This window comes from Amblyomma mixtum, chromosome 3 (assembly GCF_055824585.1).
Source record: "Amblyomma mixtum isolate Tamu chromosome 3, ASM5582458v1, whole genome shotgun sequence".
In the NCBI taxonomy this organism is placed as follows: domain Eukaryota; kingdom Metazoa; phylum Arthropoda; class Arachnida; order Ixodida; family Ixodidae; genus Amblyomma; species Amblyomma mixtum.
In genome coordinates this window covers 108,083,235-108,099,991 of record NC_143014.1, presented here as the reverse complement: position 1 = coordinate 108,099,991, position 16,757 = coordinate 108,083,235, and the positions used below count along the sequence as shown (strand labels likewise).

Sequence of the window (16,757 nt, the reverse complement as noted above, 5' to 3'; positions counted from 1 at the left end):
TCCCGCATTTCGGTTTTTCAAATTTGGCGACATTGCAGCTTTCCCGAAAAGCTATTATATCCCCGTCCAGCCTATTCAACCGTCCAATGACTTTTGCTTCTAATTAATTAACTAATTACTTCATGTCAAACAAACTTTTTGTTCAATTAATTATCTCACCAAACACATTTCAATCCATTTCAAACTTTATTTTCAAATCTCTGCCTATTTTCCCCGTCGTCTCACTATATCGACGTCCGGCTATTTCGACGGTTTTTCGACATTTTTGGCTCTGATCATCCTATCGACATAATTTTGTTTTTGCGCATTATCCTTACATCATCCTCTGTCTATTACAACTATTCGTTTGATCCTATCTCTTCTGAGGACGCCAGAACTGCTGCCGACACGTTTTGATGGCACGAAATCGTCGACATAGCCAAGAAAGGCTTTCGCCTTAATATATGCGACCACAAAATTCATCCGAGCAGGCGCATGACACCATTATCGGAGCGTGCCGATCTAAATGCGTCGGAGCAAACGAAAAAGACGAGCAGTGCTCCATGTTTGGGAAATAGGCGCTCAGGAAGTTTCAGAAATGAGTGCTATTGACATATGATGATGTTTCCGTGGAAAATTTCACCGCATTTTTTTTTAATAATAATAATCGATTCTGGGCATATTTTTACTTTGTTCCTGTTTGTCCGGGACCAAAACACGAATTTATTGCTCAGAAAATTGCATTTAGAAATTTTCCCGCCAAGCGGTTCAAACTCTCGACGTACGCCGCTGCTCCCTTTGACCACGAATAAGGATATTGCCGTTGCCGACGTCTCTCGCCTTATTCGTCTATTTTTCCTTCTCATTCTTTTTCCTCCTTCTCTTCCATTCATTCATCATCGGTGACGGCACGAAATGACTGACTGCGCTGAGGTTTATCCCGAATAATGTCCCTTGAACAGCTTCTCGCTGTAAAAAAAAAATAATAAAATAAAAAATCATGCGCTCACAAGCGATTGATAGAATGCCCACGAAGAGCACACCAGCCGGCATCAGGGTGCCATTCAAGACATTCACGACAAAGAGAAGGATAAAGCTGGGACTTGTTTCAGTAGGTATGTGCCTGAGGACATCAACATCATCATCATCATCTTCACCCTCGCGCATCACACGATTCCTCTGCTAGAATGTGAATTCACAACTTTTCTTTCTCCGAATTTTTTGTTTTGTACAAATTCTAGCTCTGCGTCCCAAAATTTACAATTTAAATATACTCCATTCCCTGTACATGAGTGCGTTTGTATCCGATATGCACCCTGGCCAATCCTCCGCCGTGGGTATGTGCCATTCAGCCTGAGGACATCATCATCATCATCATCACGCGGCGCACGTGTCATCGTATCACGTTCAGTGCGCGTCACGCGTCGAACATCTCGTGCTGGACGCAGACAGTTTTCAATCCGCCGAGAGCCACGTCACTGCTGCTGCACTGCTCGAAGACACCGGCGAAGATAGGCCTCGCTGTCCCCATCTCGGTGCAACTCGACGATGTTCCAGCTATCTGCTGAACCAACACTGGCGGCACCGGCGGCGCTCGAAGACAACGACAGCTCTTGGCACTGCCGCGGAGCCGTCCTTGAAGCCTGGTGCGGCGCACGAGCCCGCGGTGGTACCCGAGACCCTAGCGCCATTGTTCTGCTGGGAGCTGCTGTTGTGCGCCCTGCTGCGATGAAGCCGCATCGCCCCTACAGCTCCGAGTTGCAGCAGCCACAGCGGAACCACTCCTGCACGCTTCAAACCTGGCAGCCAGGGGGTGGGCGGCCACGTGTCAAGGTACGTTCTACGTGCACTATTTGAGCGGTTGTGGCCTGCGTTCATTACCGGCACAACAGAAAACGTTGTGCTCTCAGCCCAGTCCTCGAAATTCCGTGTCGATTTAGCGCAGACCAACCTTCTCTCCATTCTCTTAACAGTGCGAGGTGTCTACTCCTGACAATGGCCACGCTGGTCAACGTGGAAAGCGGGTCGGTCGTGTCCCCAGTCGCCGCCGGGCACGCCGTGGTCGTCGCCTGCGACCGCGCCGTCCGTACCACCACCGCGGCGAAGATAGCCACCTCGTGCTTATGGCTCCCGGCCACGCTGCTGCTCTAGTCCACCGTATTGCCCCCGCTGTCGATGAGCCTGGTGCCTATGGTTGCCTCCGGGTCACCGAACAAGCGGAAGGCCTCGTCGACCTACGCCTGTTTCCCGTCCAGGCTGGCGCTCGAGGGCTCCACCTTGCCGTATACCTTGCTGCTTTTAGGTCTGCGGCACTGGTACCACCTGTCCTCGGTTCCGTCGTGCCACATGGCCTGCGGTATACGGTCGGCGCGTTCGACGGCTAGCATGGCGTCGGAGTAGCCTGCGGGGTAGCAGCAGGGCGCTGCACACATGTAGATCGAACGCCAGTGATGGGCCCCTCTTCGCCGTCCTCACAGCGAATGAGTGAGCCGGTTAACGAAGATGAGGCAAGCACTGGCGTTCAAGCTCAGGGCGGTTTGTGCACCCAGCCGCCCCGCAGGCGTGATTATGTACTTGAAGCTGAAGATCGACGTGGCCTCCAGCTCTTCAAGGACAAAATCATTTTTGGACGCGTCAAGACCTACGTCCTGGGTCGACCTCATGGACATTTGTCGTATGGACTTAAAAATCTTGACGTAGTATTATTATCTGTGTGATTTTTCTTCAATGTATTGCTGATATATCGTGGAGTGCTGTTTTTCAAAGAAATACAGAATTTGTCCACAAACAAGTCTACCTGAATTGCAAGGGGAAGTGAGCCAAGCTATTAACCAAGGTGGCTTGGCGGTATGGTGTGAATAAAACGCGAGGAGGCATGGAACAAAGACAATAGAGAAGTACGATTGAAGCACTTTGCGTGTTACATATCTGTGTCCGATAATTTTCTGCGCTTCAAACACAGGCCCTACCAAGCATCGTGCTGCTTAAACTGAAAGACTCAAAGCCTTCTAAAACTCCGAGGGCTGTTAATGCTATGGTGCTGATAATTTTGTACACCAGAGATTCTCAAAAGGTCGAACAAGAACTAAAACAAACCGCCATTTCGACTTCTGGCACGGTGTTGTCAAGAAGAGTTTTTGCGACACCAATCTGGAAGCACTGTAGCTATACAACATGAACTGGTGGGCGAGTTGGTCAGACGTGGTTCTTGTAAACCAGCGCAATGGCTCGAAGCCATACAAGGAAGGGACAAAACAGTGCTGAACTAAGTACACGCTGGTATCGCAGAAAACCAGAAAAATAGACAAGTATAGAGAACAGCACATTCCAGAGGCTAATCATTCTGAACGTGCAAAAGCTTTGTGGATGCACGTAATCTAGGATATCAAGTATTCATGCTCTTTCTTCAAGATAGCAACAGAAGGGGGTGCTTACTCATTCCATACCTAGCCTCACAATCTCTGATGCCTCGATTATCTCTCTGGTGAGCTGGTCTTTGCTTTCTGCTATAATTTTGCTCTTCTCGAACATTGGTCGGCATGAACAACAATCATGACAATGAATCCCGATATGGGGGACGTCATTCTTCACATCATTGTTGTGCTCCTTAAGTCTTTCAGTTAAACAATGAACAGTTCGGCCGACGTATGGTCCACCACAGGATAAAGGAATTGAATACACCAAGTTGTTTCGGCACTGAACGTATTTCTTCTCATGCTTCTTCGTGCACACAGGAACATCACGACATGTCTTTTTCAGACCGATTTACACGCGCGCATAAAGACCTCGATTTTACAGGGGCTGAAAAAAAATCAACTCCAGCTCGTTTTCCTACTCTTTTCAGATTGTGGGATAAAATATGAATGTATGGAATTACGGATACATTTTTTCCTCGGCTGACTTGGTTGAATGTAGCGCCAAGTTTCAACTTCTTCAGCATACCCTCCGCCACCGAAGCCAACATGCACCCTGGCCAATCCCCCGCTGTGGGTATGTGCCATTAAGCCTGAGGACATCATCATTATCATGTGGAGAGGGTATCCTGTAGCAACAAGCCTTTCAACCTGGCATGAAAAACTGTGCATTGTCTTATGCCTACAAGACTTTTTTCGTGGAATTGCCGAAACAAGACGCGGTAATGCCTCGTTCACTAGCTTAGAGTGTGAAGAGCTGTATGGAAGTAAAGGCTTTCTGCTTCTCGGTTCAAAGGCCCAGCAAACATGAAAATCATTAAAAAAATAGGGTCAAGTCTAGGAACTTACTGGAGTCATTAACAGGCATTTCATGAGTTATTTCCAGTGGCGAAAGAATGTCTGCAAAAACAGAACAAAGTTTAGTCACCTCTGCAGGAAGGCTTGCCGGTTCACATTCAAGTAAAATAAGATAATCGTCTACAAAGCCGAACACTCTTGTAACATTTGATCCCTTAAGGCAAACATCGAGTGCCCTGTCATGCATAGCTAAGTACAAATCGCTGAGCAATGGCGCAACACATGCCCCTATGCATATCCCTTTCTTCTCAATGAAAATATGTGGGCCGGGAAGTGAAACGTTAAACAAGACTCAACTTTTATAGAGTCGCCATTTCATAAGAAGGGGAGGTGTAGTATATGCACATCTAATCCAAAGAAGGCCCTCCGTGCTAGCGTGGCACCTTGGAAGCGAGCATACCGCCCTATCATGCGTCTCCGGTTGCCCACCGCTGCGTGTGGACTTCGCTCCTCAGTGTGCACTCTTGAAATCAAATCAAATGTTTCTAAGCACATCGAAACTTAATTGTTACAAAAGTGAAAGAGAGAGAGAGAGAAAACTTTTATTTAAAATGAGGAAGGTTGCTCGAGCAACTTGGGTGGCACCCCTAGTCCAAGGCGCCACTGGCTTTAGCTGACTGACGGACTTGCTGAACCAACTGAAGTTGCTGATCCAGGGTCTCGCTGGTCAGGGCCACCTCCCACTGCTCATATGTCGGGTTGGATACAGTTAAGTGTTTTGGTTTTGCTGTGCATTCCCACGATATGTGGTAGAGCATAGGGCAAGCTCCACACCAAGGGCATGTATTCTGATATTGAGTGGGGCTAATCTTGTGTAGGATGAACAAGTTAGGGAAAGTGTTGGTCTGAATTTTCCTCCAGTCTATGGCTGCGGAGGAGTCTAGTTTTATATGAGGGGGTGGGTATTTTCTGCGCTCCAGCCGAATATGTTCTAATCTGTCACCATAGGTGCTAGGCATGGGCGTGGGGTAGGGATGAGGATCCGCCCGGTGGGTTAAATCTCGGGCTAGATCGTTGGCTACCTCATTTCCAGCTAGTCCTTCGTGAAAATACAGAAGGAGGTCCCTAGCTCATGGCTGCATGCACCGGGACCTTCTGGTAGTGCGAACGTGAAAAAAAAACATTAAAAAAGCACAACAGTAGAATACATGCGTCGCTAATTAGTGTTGCGAATGATATTCACGAAGAAAAAAAATTTGCACTTATACATACAAGGAGTGATTGATGTTTGAAAAAAGTTATACAATATTATATGTTGATAATGCAGCTGTACACCCGGTCAAATCTTTAACTGGCTGGTTTTTGCATCCCGGTGATTTTTGCGTCCCTAATTGCCCCTTGTAGAAGGCTTCACTCGGCTAAACCGCTGGCGTATTCATGCTGTAATTTGACGCATGTGGTAGCATTTGCTGGTCCATTTTTTTTTTCATATTATGCTTGAGTGGAGTACTTGGCTGAATTGATCAAAATTATTAAAAATCCACATCGTCTGCAGCAACGACGAGCCAAAACAAGCGGCACATGCAGCAATGGTTTCGGTTAATCTCACTTCCTCCTCTGGGTAAATATATATCTACCTCTCCTCCCATGCTATACAAGTCGTTTACCCAGAGTAAGAGCGATTGCGCCAACAGAACCACTGCTACGATTCCCCCTCGTTCTGGCTCTTTGTAGCCGCAGAGGATGAAGATTACTAATAATTTTGATTTAATCAGGCAATTACTCCACTCAAGCATAATATGAAAAAAAAAAGTGGGGCACCAAATGCCACCACATGCGTCAAATTACAGCATAAATACGCCAGTGGTTTAGCCGAGCGAAGCCTTTTACAAGGTACAATTACGGATGCAAAAATCACGCCAGCTAAATATTTGGCCAGGTGTACCAGCAAACATAAAAATAGGTATACAGCATACAGTGGAGTAATCCAAAAACAGCACGCAAACAGTGCATCATGTCCAAACAGAGAAAAAATATATAACCACCGTAAGTGTAACTATGAAAGTTGAAACTGAAGCTATTAGACAGCTTTCAAGCTTCAAATAATGAACTTGTTAGCCGTTTTTTGAATGTGTGCAAAGATAAAGAACGCTTAATGAGAGCTGGTGAACTGTTCCACAGCAACAGAGAAGAGAAAATGGCGGTGTGCTTACAGTAATTTGTGCAAACAGCTGGTAGTAGGAAATTGCATGTGGCGAACCTTGTTAAGTTTGGATTGAAAAGAACATCTCTGGTAAATACGACTGGTGGGATTAGGTTATTCACGGATTTGTAAACGAGAATCATGAGGTGATAGCTAACTATAACTGACAGAATGCGATGATCATGAAGAAGCAAAGGGGCAACACAACGATATGAACTGGATGTCATAATGCGTATTGCCTGATTTTTGATGTGCCGCAACTGTGATAATTGCGTGTGGTAGGCGTTCCCCCACGACGTAACACAGTGAGTGAATTGTGACTGCGAATGAATGCATAATAAAGTGATATCAGTGTTTATTGTGAGAAAAAAGTACGCGCACGAAACAGCGCTCCTATTCCGTAAGAACATTTTGATTTGGTATGCGAGATATGATCTGTCAACTTTCTGAGTCGTGAATAACGCCAAGAAATGTACACTTGTTGCAGGAATGGTATGCTGACTAAGGTAGTGACTGGTGTATATGAAGGAGTCTTAGGATGCAAACAAAATATCGTAAAATTTGTTCTAGCGTGGTTAATTTCCAAAGAATCCCGACGACACCAGCACAGAATACTGTTCAAATCGGCGCTAAGCTTTTGTGATCGAGAATCTATTCATTTGCCCGTGCATAATTCGCAAATAAACACACTTGTGTTTCGGGTGCCGTGTCAGCTGGTCGTTCCTTCCTCGCAGTCCACACGAGGCAGTTCTGATTTGTCCAATGTCCCGACCACATGCTCCGGCCGGCTGGAATGTCCTTGGGATTTTCTTTCCTCCATGGCCCTTGGTTTTTCGCCATGGTTTCCCGCTCGATGGCGATTCGACTGCCAGCATTACGGCAAATATCGGAGATGATTGGTGCTGTGGAAACGACGAAGCGTCGACTGACGTTGTAGAGGTTTGACGTTTAACCAGTCTAACCTCTATGAAGATTACTACAGGGTCTCCTACGTAATAGTAGCCACCATAGGCTGGGAAGCCACAGATCCAAATTCAAAGATAAATAGAAAAGGAAAAGCCAAGGCAAGCCAAGCCGCCGCGTCGTTGGCGTCGTTGATGCGTTGACGTTAGGTTCGGTTTGTGGTTCTGCCGCTTGCGTGTTCTGCAAAAAACTGTTCAGTTCGTTAATTGTGTGGTTGGCTGGACAGAATTGGCCTTCGAATGTAAAAAAAAAAAAATGTCTGCTGAAGATTCACTAAAGTCAAGGGACAGCGGTTATGTCTCGGAATCTAGTTTCTCGGAGCGTGCAGTTCGCTGCGCCCCACTCGCCGGACTGCTGCTGCTAGTTTTGCTCGTCGTCGTCCACGCTGTTGTACTCTGCAGCAAAGGTGACATTATGCTAGAGTACACATCTGTGAACAGTTGCTTAAATTGGCTCTTCGTCTAATCCCGCCTAAAATATTGCATGGCATGGTGCAACTATATAAGCCCAGTGGGGTGGCACGTTCAGTGAACATGCTGACCTGCGTTACCCAGACCGCGCAGTTTTGGAGGGAGCCGTTAAGCTTCTATATTTAAAAGTCAATCTATTTTAGCTCAGCAGCCAAAGTTAGGGCTGGTATGTGGCCGTCCGTAACCTACCGTTTTGTTTCGCATCATTGCCGTTAGTCTTCCTTGCTTCGAGTGAGCCCCCGTTACTTGATAGAGAAGGCCGATGAGGAGAAAATATCGGTGTAAAGTAGCTGTATACGTCACACTCTCCTCTCACTCTGTGTTCCACGTGTCACATAGACATCGGAAGACGCACTCCTAAGCTATAGTTTATACTTCTTGAGCGAACCTCATTATGCTGCACGCGTAAGCGTAATTCTACCAAGCGCTTTACACCATATTCTGCCGTTAGCCGAGAGAATTTCCGGGCTAAATTTTCCCGACACCGTCTCTGACTGGCTGCAGAAAACTACGTGACATTCTGCCATGAAAACTGTGATTGTTTCGGTACTTTCACGGTTGGTCTTAGGAAAGAAAGTGCTTTGTATGTTCCCTCCATCGACAGAAACTTCAAAATTTCAAAATTTTCATCGACAGAAACTTCACTGCTGCTTGGGATGCAAGCAACTGCAAGCAGGCACATATCTAGGCAATCTTTTGAACCATCTAAAAACCAGCTGCTTTGAATATGCGTGGAATTTTAACATATTTTAACATCGAACTTGGTGCAGTTCACTGTGAGAGTACTACCGGAAGAAAATAATTATAAAGTGCGAAAAGGCTAAGCGAAGATGGTAAATGATGCTTGCTATGAACAGCGAGTTGAGTTGGCGAGCCGAGAGTTGGGAGCACCCACGCGCGGCCTGTGTACTACTGCTAACCACTACGGAACCTCATTGCTCAGTTTTTTGTCACCTTTGGCGTAAGCTTTCGTTCACTGCTTCCGTTTTCGGTTATATCAAGCCACGTGGATTTCGATCTTCTAAGTTTTGGACTCCGAAGTTCTCAGCAGCCGAGAAGGACTACAGAAGTAGCAAGGGAACGGTGATGACAACTCCATGCAATTATTAGTGTGAAAGCACTATTTCGATAGGTCAACCCTGAGCAAGGCATTGCATTGTGTGTATGCTTGCGGTGTTTATGGGTTTGTGTCAGGTGAAACAGATAAATAAAAATAAATCAAATAAACATCCGTGACTAGGATTCAAACCCGTGGCGGTGCGAATAGATCAGCTTTGCTGGCCACTACGCTAGAGCACTAGGCTATCGCCGCAGCTGAACATGCCTCGCGTTGAAACTGCGACACTCTCGCGCTGTGCATTGCACATCGTCCTATTCATCAGCTAATACTACTATCAAACTAATAATATTACTATCACACTAACGATATTACTGCTATCAAACTAATAATATTAACAAAGGTCCCCATAGAATGAAACAACAGGTTGTGCTCCCCAAAAGGGGCAGCAAGGCAGACTTCTGCCTCTTTGCCACGTTTTCCCACTTACTGCACACGTGAATATATATGTCAACTTGTGTGGGGATCAAAATTCACAAAGCTTTTCTTATGATATAATTCTTCCAAAATTGTGATAAATGTCAGATATCCTTCTTTTGTATTCTGTGTCACACACTTTGCAGTTGAGAAAGCAGGATACTTTCTTGCTCGCCGATAGCTATGCTTTTACTTGGAATCTGCCTACTGGATCCGTCATTCCAGAAGTTGCCATTTACTTTCTGATACCTGCAGCTTACAAGGAAGTATTGGTTGGTGGAAGTATTGGAAGTACGAGTTCCAAAGGATACAATATTTCTCATTTCTTTTCACTCCGCAGCAGCCGTCACGGTCATGACGATAAGCTAATGCTAATATCAGAAGTCACCTCTCGCAGTCACCTGAGTTTTTTTAAAAAGGAATGAGGAGATCGGCACTCAGCAATTTTTCTATTTTTTTTTTCTTAGAGACTAGTAATTTTACATTCTGCATCTTTCATTAGGCTGTACAGTGACACAAGATTACAGAGCAAAAATTCCCTAGATTTCCTTTAAAAAAAAGCTAGTTTTCTAAACGACAACAAAAAACCTTAGATCTAGGGAAAATTCGTAAGGTTGACATCACTGTTACCGAAAAAGTTTAGCACAGCCTTTGGGATCTGTGCCTAAAAATCAGTGTCGACGCATGCATTTTACTTTTGAAATCACTCTTTGGTGGTGGCGGCTATATTTCGTTTTTTGGTCTTTTCTAGCTTATAAAAAGAACTCCCATTTTTGGTGAGAGTGGTCTCTTCATGAATAGAATGCGTACCCTATCATTACAGGCCAGCTTCAGTTTGTTCTCGATGACCGTTTAGGTTCAGCTATGGAGCCAATCATTCGCTGGTGCTAGGTCACTCTTGTACTTCTGCTGGCTGCAGCCAAAATGAACATTGTTGAGAGAATATGGCCTCCCCCCCCCAAAAAAAAAAAAAATTAAGAACTATTGTTCTCGCATCAGTCAGACCAATCAGACTAGAGTTCCTGGAGAATTTCAGCCCAATGTTTCTACTGGCTTTGAGTAGGGTAGACACTGCCTTTTGTTTTTAGTTCTAGAAAGAGGTTTACTGTGTATAGATGATGTTTATGATGTAAAAATAGCGCACAAGGAACGCAAGGGACGGATAGGAAATGACGCAGACTGTGTTCCTTGTGCGCTATTTTTACATCATGAACGTTATCCAACTTGCCCAACTTTTGGCTTTTCTTAATGTGTGTAGATGATCTTTCTTAATTTGATATATTAGTTAGTTTAATAGTAGTATTGCCAGTGATACTGCATCAAATTCCATAAGCCAGGCCATACAGTAAAAAGTCTGCTGATATCTACATGCAGCAGTTAAAAGCCCTTTAATAATGAAAAATTAAAAAAAAAAGTGCTGAAATTCTGGGTTCCAATATGAAAATAGTACAGTTTGTGAGCAATATGAAAGGGAACAAAGTTTGAGTATTCATTTGATTATTCAATAATTTTGTGTGGCAAGCACAGGTTTCTCTGTTTTATAATTAGTTCTCCGCTTGGCATACAATATCCAAAAGTCTTTCTCATGTTTAGCGGAGAAGTAACCAAGAAATTTGCAATTTTGTGCAAAAAGCTTGTTCCCTCTTGTATTGCTCTCGTCTGTACTTCTTAGATGCAGTGAAAGACACTTTTGGTCTGAACTGACATGCTTCATCTGTTTCATGTTCTAGAAAACTGTTTCCGAGCTCTCAGGACATATTCATTGTCGGAATGGCTGGCATTCTCATTCACACCTTCAGGTAACAATCAAATGCACATTCTTGTTGTGGACATGATAGCCAAAAATGAAAAGATGAGATGAGTAATTGCTTTGCATGCAATAAATGTTGGTAAATTAGTATCTTATGTTTTTTTGTTTCTTTTTTTCTGAAATGTCCTCCTTGCAATGATGCCCTTGTGGTGCTACATTGGAAATAATATAAATGTTACAAAGGGACACATGTGACCCTCAGTGCTGCAGTGTTTTAAATGTTCTATAGCAGCTCACAGTGTCTCTTCTGTTCTCATTGTGTGGAGTTGTTAATGCAAACTCGTTATTAAAGTGTTTGCTTTCTTATATGGTGAATCTCAACCTCAAGGCTCACAGACGGGGCAAGCCGTACTTAATATATATTGTGGCCTTGTTTTATTATATCCATGTCACCTACGCTAACTTGTGGTCCTCATTACAAAAGACTGTTGAAATGCAATGTGAACTGATTGCTTTTTTTATTATTTTGTGTTAATCAATGACTTGTTTCTGCAATGTGGTTCTACAGATGAATTTTGGATTGCTGCTTTCTATGGCATCGGGATGTTTACTGCAACGTTTCTGACGGTGTACTTGAACAGTGCAATTCCTGGAGTTGAACCGCCACTGCCATGGGATAGGTGAGTGCCAGAGTCATTATGCATCTCAATATCATGTCTCATTATGCATTCCCATCGTTCTATATCTCTTTAATGTAAGAGGAACTGTGGTGCTGCCTTGCGGTAATAAACTTAACAAGACAATAAAATCAACAACGTCTGGCTAACTGTGGTCACATGGCTGTAGCAGAAAGCCATGAAACTTTCTGAAATCCTTGTAATTTGAAAATTGTATCAGTCCAGGGCAACCTTGAACTACTTCCTTCCTGGTTAGGGGTGACATTAGTATATTGAGAAAGCCCTGCACTTTCTGTCTGTGTATTTGTTCTCTCTCTGCCAACAAATTTGAAGTATTCTCGTGACCTTGAGGTTACAATATATGGATCGTTAGCTTTTTTTCCCCCTTTTCATTGTTGTTCTGGCTGTCTTTCTTTTTCTGTCTTAATTCTGTTTGCTTCTAGGAGTTTTTATACTTCTTTGTGCTTAACATTACATGTTTGAATTGTAATAGTAGTTGTGTATTGTACACAGGGTGTGTCGGTGAACACTTTCGAAAATTCCTAAAAATAGGGAATTTGAAAGAGAGCGCAAATCTTTTCAAAACCAAACTGCCAGCTGCGACAGATATCAGTTAGGGTAAAAATAATCTTAAGTAGCTAATCAATCCAAACTCACTAATTAACCTTTAAATTAACTCAGTCTGATGGTGAGTGCCAATGGGGAGTTCAAAGCCATGGACAAGACTATGCCATGTCAGTTTTTGAAACGAAGGAAAAGTCGTTATTTAAACTTGTGCAGCACGTGAGGAAATGCAACACTTTTTTCCGCACAAAACCGAAACTGAATGCATGAGGCACGCAGGAAGCTTGGTGCATTTTCACCAAGCCTCCTTTTGCGCCGTTATTGCAACACATCAGCAGACATTGCATTTGCAGAGCTTCTTGCGCGCCTCATGTGCTCACTAAGTTTTCTGTGGAAAAAAGTACCGTATTTTCTCATGCTGCAGAGGTTTAGAGAATGGCTTTTTCTTTGTTTCAAAAACTGATAGGGCATCGTCGTATCCATGGCTTTGAATTCCCTATTGGGACTAATCACCAGACTGTGATGGTCAAAAATTGGTCCGTGAGTTTCAATTCATTAGCTACCTAATTAGGATGATTTTATAATAACTGATGTCCACCGTGGCTGATAGTTTGTTCCTGAAAAGTTTTTCTGTCCATTTTGAATTCCCTATATTCAGGAATTTGTGGAAGTGTTCGCTGAAACACGCAGTATATACCATATTTGCCAAAAGTAACCAGGCGGGCCTTCCCACTTCTCATCTTATGGGAAGGCTTATCTTCCTGAGGGGAATAGTGGTGGTGCAGGTCCACATCACACAGGTTATCCTCGCAGCCGATGAGGGCTGGTGATCTCAGTGTTGCCGCCAGTTGACTTTTTCCACAGTCAGGACGGCCTGGTTACTTTTGGCAAAGACTGTACAGCCTTGGTCATGAAGTTCCCAGGCCACCAGGGTTGCTGTTGAGCCATGTAATGAGGCTCTTATGGTGTTCCTGGCACTGTAAAGCTCTGCAAGTGACAAGTGAGTTCTTCTCACCCCTACAAAGATTATAGGATCTGTGAAGGTGCAATGCCAGCCATACTGCTGAGCCCGACAACAGCCATGGTGCTCCCTTCTCTAATTATTACACTTGCTACTTGGCAGTTACTTCTGATGCTAAGGACAGGTTATTATTTCAAGAATAATACTACAGCATGGTAGTCATCACCATCACCGTCATTGTCGTTTGTGCAGTGTGTTTTTTTACTCCTGTCTCCTTTTCCCTCCCCTTTTGTTTTTATTTGCAGCCCTGATGGTACTGTCACCGTGTCATATGCCATGTGTCCCTTGGTGGGCCTGATGACCTTCTGGTGCACCCTTTTCACCTAATATTCATCACTATAAAACCAATATAGTGTAATGTAGGTCGTCTTCTGAGGCGCTGCGTCATGAACGACTAGCGGTACAGTCCAGGTACAGACTGTACCTGGACTGTACCTGGAACGGTCAGTCCAGAGCACGCACAAGCATCAGAACATTTTTTCACTTGTCGTCGTCTTCTTCCTTAAGCGCCAGCTTCCAATGGTTCAGGAGCCGAAGGCCTGTCTTACAACTTCCCCTGGACGAAAAGGCACCATCCTGGTGGCCTAGGGTGATGTGATGACGGCGGGGTCATAGTATGGTTTGAGGCGGTCCGTGTGGACAATTTCACGGCCTCGGCAACGATGATCAGTGGACAGAGTGAGGGATTCGATAAGTGAATTGATGGGGGAGGTCTGCTTAAGAATGCGGTAGGGGCCCTGGTACTTGCTGAGAAGTTTGGAGGAAAGGCTGGGACTTGAGGAAGGCACCCATAGCCAGACCAAAGCATCAGGAAAGATAAGTGGGAAAAGGTGCAGAGGGATCACGGGTGCTTTTCTGCTGCTGCTGGGCGTGTGAAGTGAAAGACTGGGCAAGCTGGCAGCATTCTTCGGCTTAAGTGGCGGCTTGAGAAAGAGTCGTAAATTCAGAAGCATCGGGGCAGTATGGGGGAATGGTGTCCATTGTGCAAGGAGGCTCACGGCCGTAGAGGAGAACGTATGGAGAGAATCCGGTGGTGGCTTGAGCAGTGGAGTTATAAGCATAGGTGACGAAAGGTAGAACTCGGTCCCAGTTGCAGTGATCGGAAGGTACATACATGGCCAGCATGTCGCCAACGGTGCGGTTAAAACGCTCAACCATGCCATTTGTCTGTGAATGGTAGGCAGAGATGGTGTGGTGAACAATGTTACATTTCTGAAGGAGAGCTTCTACAACTTCAAATAGGAAGGCCGGACCTCTATCACTCAGCAACTCTTTGGGAGCACCATGGGGAAGAATGATGCGATGGAGGATGAAGGGTGCAATGTCGTGGGCTGTACCAGATAGTAAAGGCGACGTTTCGGCATAGCGGGTAAGATGATCGATGGCAACGATGATCCAGCAGTTGCCGGCTGACATGCTGGGAAGAGGGCCGTAAAGGTCAATGCCAACACGCTCAAAGGGCTGCGCTGGGCAAAGCAGTGGTTGCATAGGAGCGGCGGGTCGGCCTCGGCCTCGGTGCAGTACTCGCTCAGTGCAAGCCTGGCTTTGACGAATACGTTGTGGCTTACGCCAGCCGGACACTAACAAAAGCAGAAGCCACCTATTCTGTCACCGAGAAGGAGTGTTTAGCTATCCTTTGGGCGGTCATCAAATTTCGCCCCTACTTGTACGGGCGCCCTTTTGACGTTGTCGCCAATCACCACGCCCTCTGCTGGTTGTCCTCTTTGAAAGATCCCTCTGGTCGACTGGCGCGCTGGGCTCTGCAACACCAAGAGTACGATATTCACGTTGTCTATCGTTCCGGCTGCCACAAACATGCTGATGCTGATTCCGTCTCACGTTCCCCTCAGACGGCAGAGGGGAATGGGACAGTAGATCCTTTTGTACATTGTTTTGTAGATTTTGTAGAAACCAATGTAGATTTTTTTGTAAATACAATCACTGAACCTTATTGTATATTATTGTTGTGATGAATAGTAGCAGTAGTAATAAAGGTCGGAAAACAGTTTTTGGTTGTCCAGCGTGCAACAGCAGCATAAATGCTTTAAGCATTTATCTGCTTAAGCCACATCTTTCACACTGAAATCTTGCGGGGAAGATAGCATATTGTGGTTAATTTTCTGCAAATCATGTTAGACTTTTTCGGTGGAAGGTTTTTTAACTTAGCTCTTGTTGGCCTTCTAGTTTGAGCTAAAGGTGTTTTTTTGTGCCAATTTTATTGTTTTTATTTTCAGCATGCAGACACATCCTTATTATGCCCACTCAGGTTTTGCAAATGTGTACCAAAGTGGTGCAGAAAATGCAGCACTAGTTATATACAGGCACGAAGACTTACTGTGCCTCTATGTACCAATCCTGGTCTTAAATGTGTTACTTTTATCTAGCTAGCCCAAATGAAATTCAGTTGAAGTTTTTCATTTCTCAAATTTTTGTGTAATGACATGTTTGCTCAGAAAATATGTATATTTCCCGAGTATGCATATTTACTATTATTTTTGGGTGTTGCATTGAATTAGGTATACAGGGTGTTTCACGTAACTTGAACCAAGGATTTAAAAAAAGCGGTAAACCACAGCCTGCTGAAACCAACGATACATTGTTTGCTATCATGTGGCGCTCCTCAGAATATTTTTTTTATTGCACTTAATTAGTTAATTAACTAAGATGAATTATGCAAATTTTCAAATATTCATTTTAGTGCCAAGACAATTACGTTAGGTTGTACAGCAGGTTTATAAACAACCGATCCAGTTTATTGTAGCATCGTATCTGTTATGGGGTTCTTTTTTCCGGCTTCTAAAGGAAGCCCGCGAAATATGAAAAAATATCACGTGAGTGCGCTCGTGCGCTACAAAATTGCAGCGCTCTCAATGGCGCTTTGAGCAAACGGAGTGTGCCCACTGACAGTGGTGAAGTGAATGGCCAGCGCTCTTAGCAGCGGCTTAACAGTGCGTCAGCGCTTTCCACAGTGGCGCGGCGGCCGTTCACTTCGCCATGGTCAGCGGGCACGCTCCGTTTGCTCGAAGCGCCATTGAGAGCACTGCAATTTTGTAGCGCACGAGCGCAGTCACGTGATATTTTTCATATTTCACGGGTTTCCTTTAGATGCCGGAAAAAAGAACCCCGTAAGTGGTACGATGCTACAATAAACTGGATCGGTTGTTTATAAACCTGCTGTACAACCTAACGTAATTGTCTTGGCACTAAAATTAATATTTGAAAATTTGCATAATTCATCTTAGTTAATTAACTAATTAAGCGCAATAAAAAAATATTCTGAGGAGCGCCACATGATAGCAAACAATGTATCGTTGGTTTCAGCAGGCTGCGGTTTACTGCTTTTTTAAATCCTTGGTTCAAGTTACGTGAAACGCCGTGTAGAATA

General features: G+C 44.5%; 3 protein-coding genes across 3 annotated transcripts in view; 2 read left to right on the top strand and 1 right to left on the bottom strand.

The window, feature by feature from the left end:
- The window catches only part of LOC149351303 (E3 ubiquitin-protein ligase TRIM45-like), a 47,262-nt gene extending 39,879 nt beyond the window's left edge, over positions 1-7,383 (bottom strand). Inside the window, exon 1 of the mRNA XM_089580624.1 lies at positions 7,084-7,383. Within this exon, the coding sequence (XP_089436750.1) occupies positions 7,084-7,268 (185 nt within the window). The 5' untranslated portion in view covers positions 7,269-7,383. The remainder of the gene's footprint in view (positions 1-7,083) is intronic.
- On the top strand, positions 1,371-3,597 carry LOC149351304 (uncharacterized). The gene is made up of 2 exons (XM_089580626.1): positions 1,371-1,812; positions 1,953-3,597. The coding sequence occupies exons 1-2, from the start codon at positions 1,528-1,530 to the stop codon at positions 2,361-2,363; spliced, it is 696 nt and encodes a 231-aa protein (XP_089436752.1). The 5' UTR covers positions 1,371-1,527; the 3' UTR covers positions 2,364-3,597.
- A 71-nt stretch (positions 7,384-7,454) lies between the features above and the next one.
- Positions 7,455-15,380, top strand: LOC149351302 (uncharacterized). The gene is made up of 4 exons (XM_089580628.1): positions 7,455-7,762; positions 11,091-11,159; positions 11,679-11,790; positions 13,618-15,380. Exons 1-4 carry the CDS (start codon positions 7,612-7,614, stop codon positions 13,697-13,699), a joined length of 414 nt encoding a protein of 137 aa, XP_089436754.1. The 5' UTR covers positions 7,455-7,611; the 3' UTR covers positions 13,700-15,380.
- Positions 15,381-16,757: the final 1,377 nt, after the last annotated feature.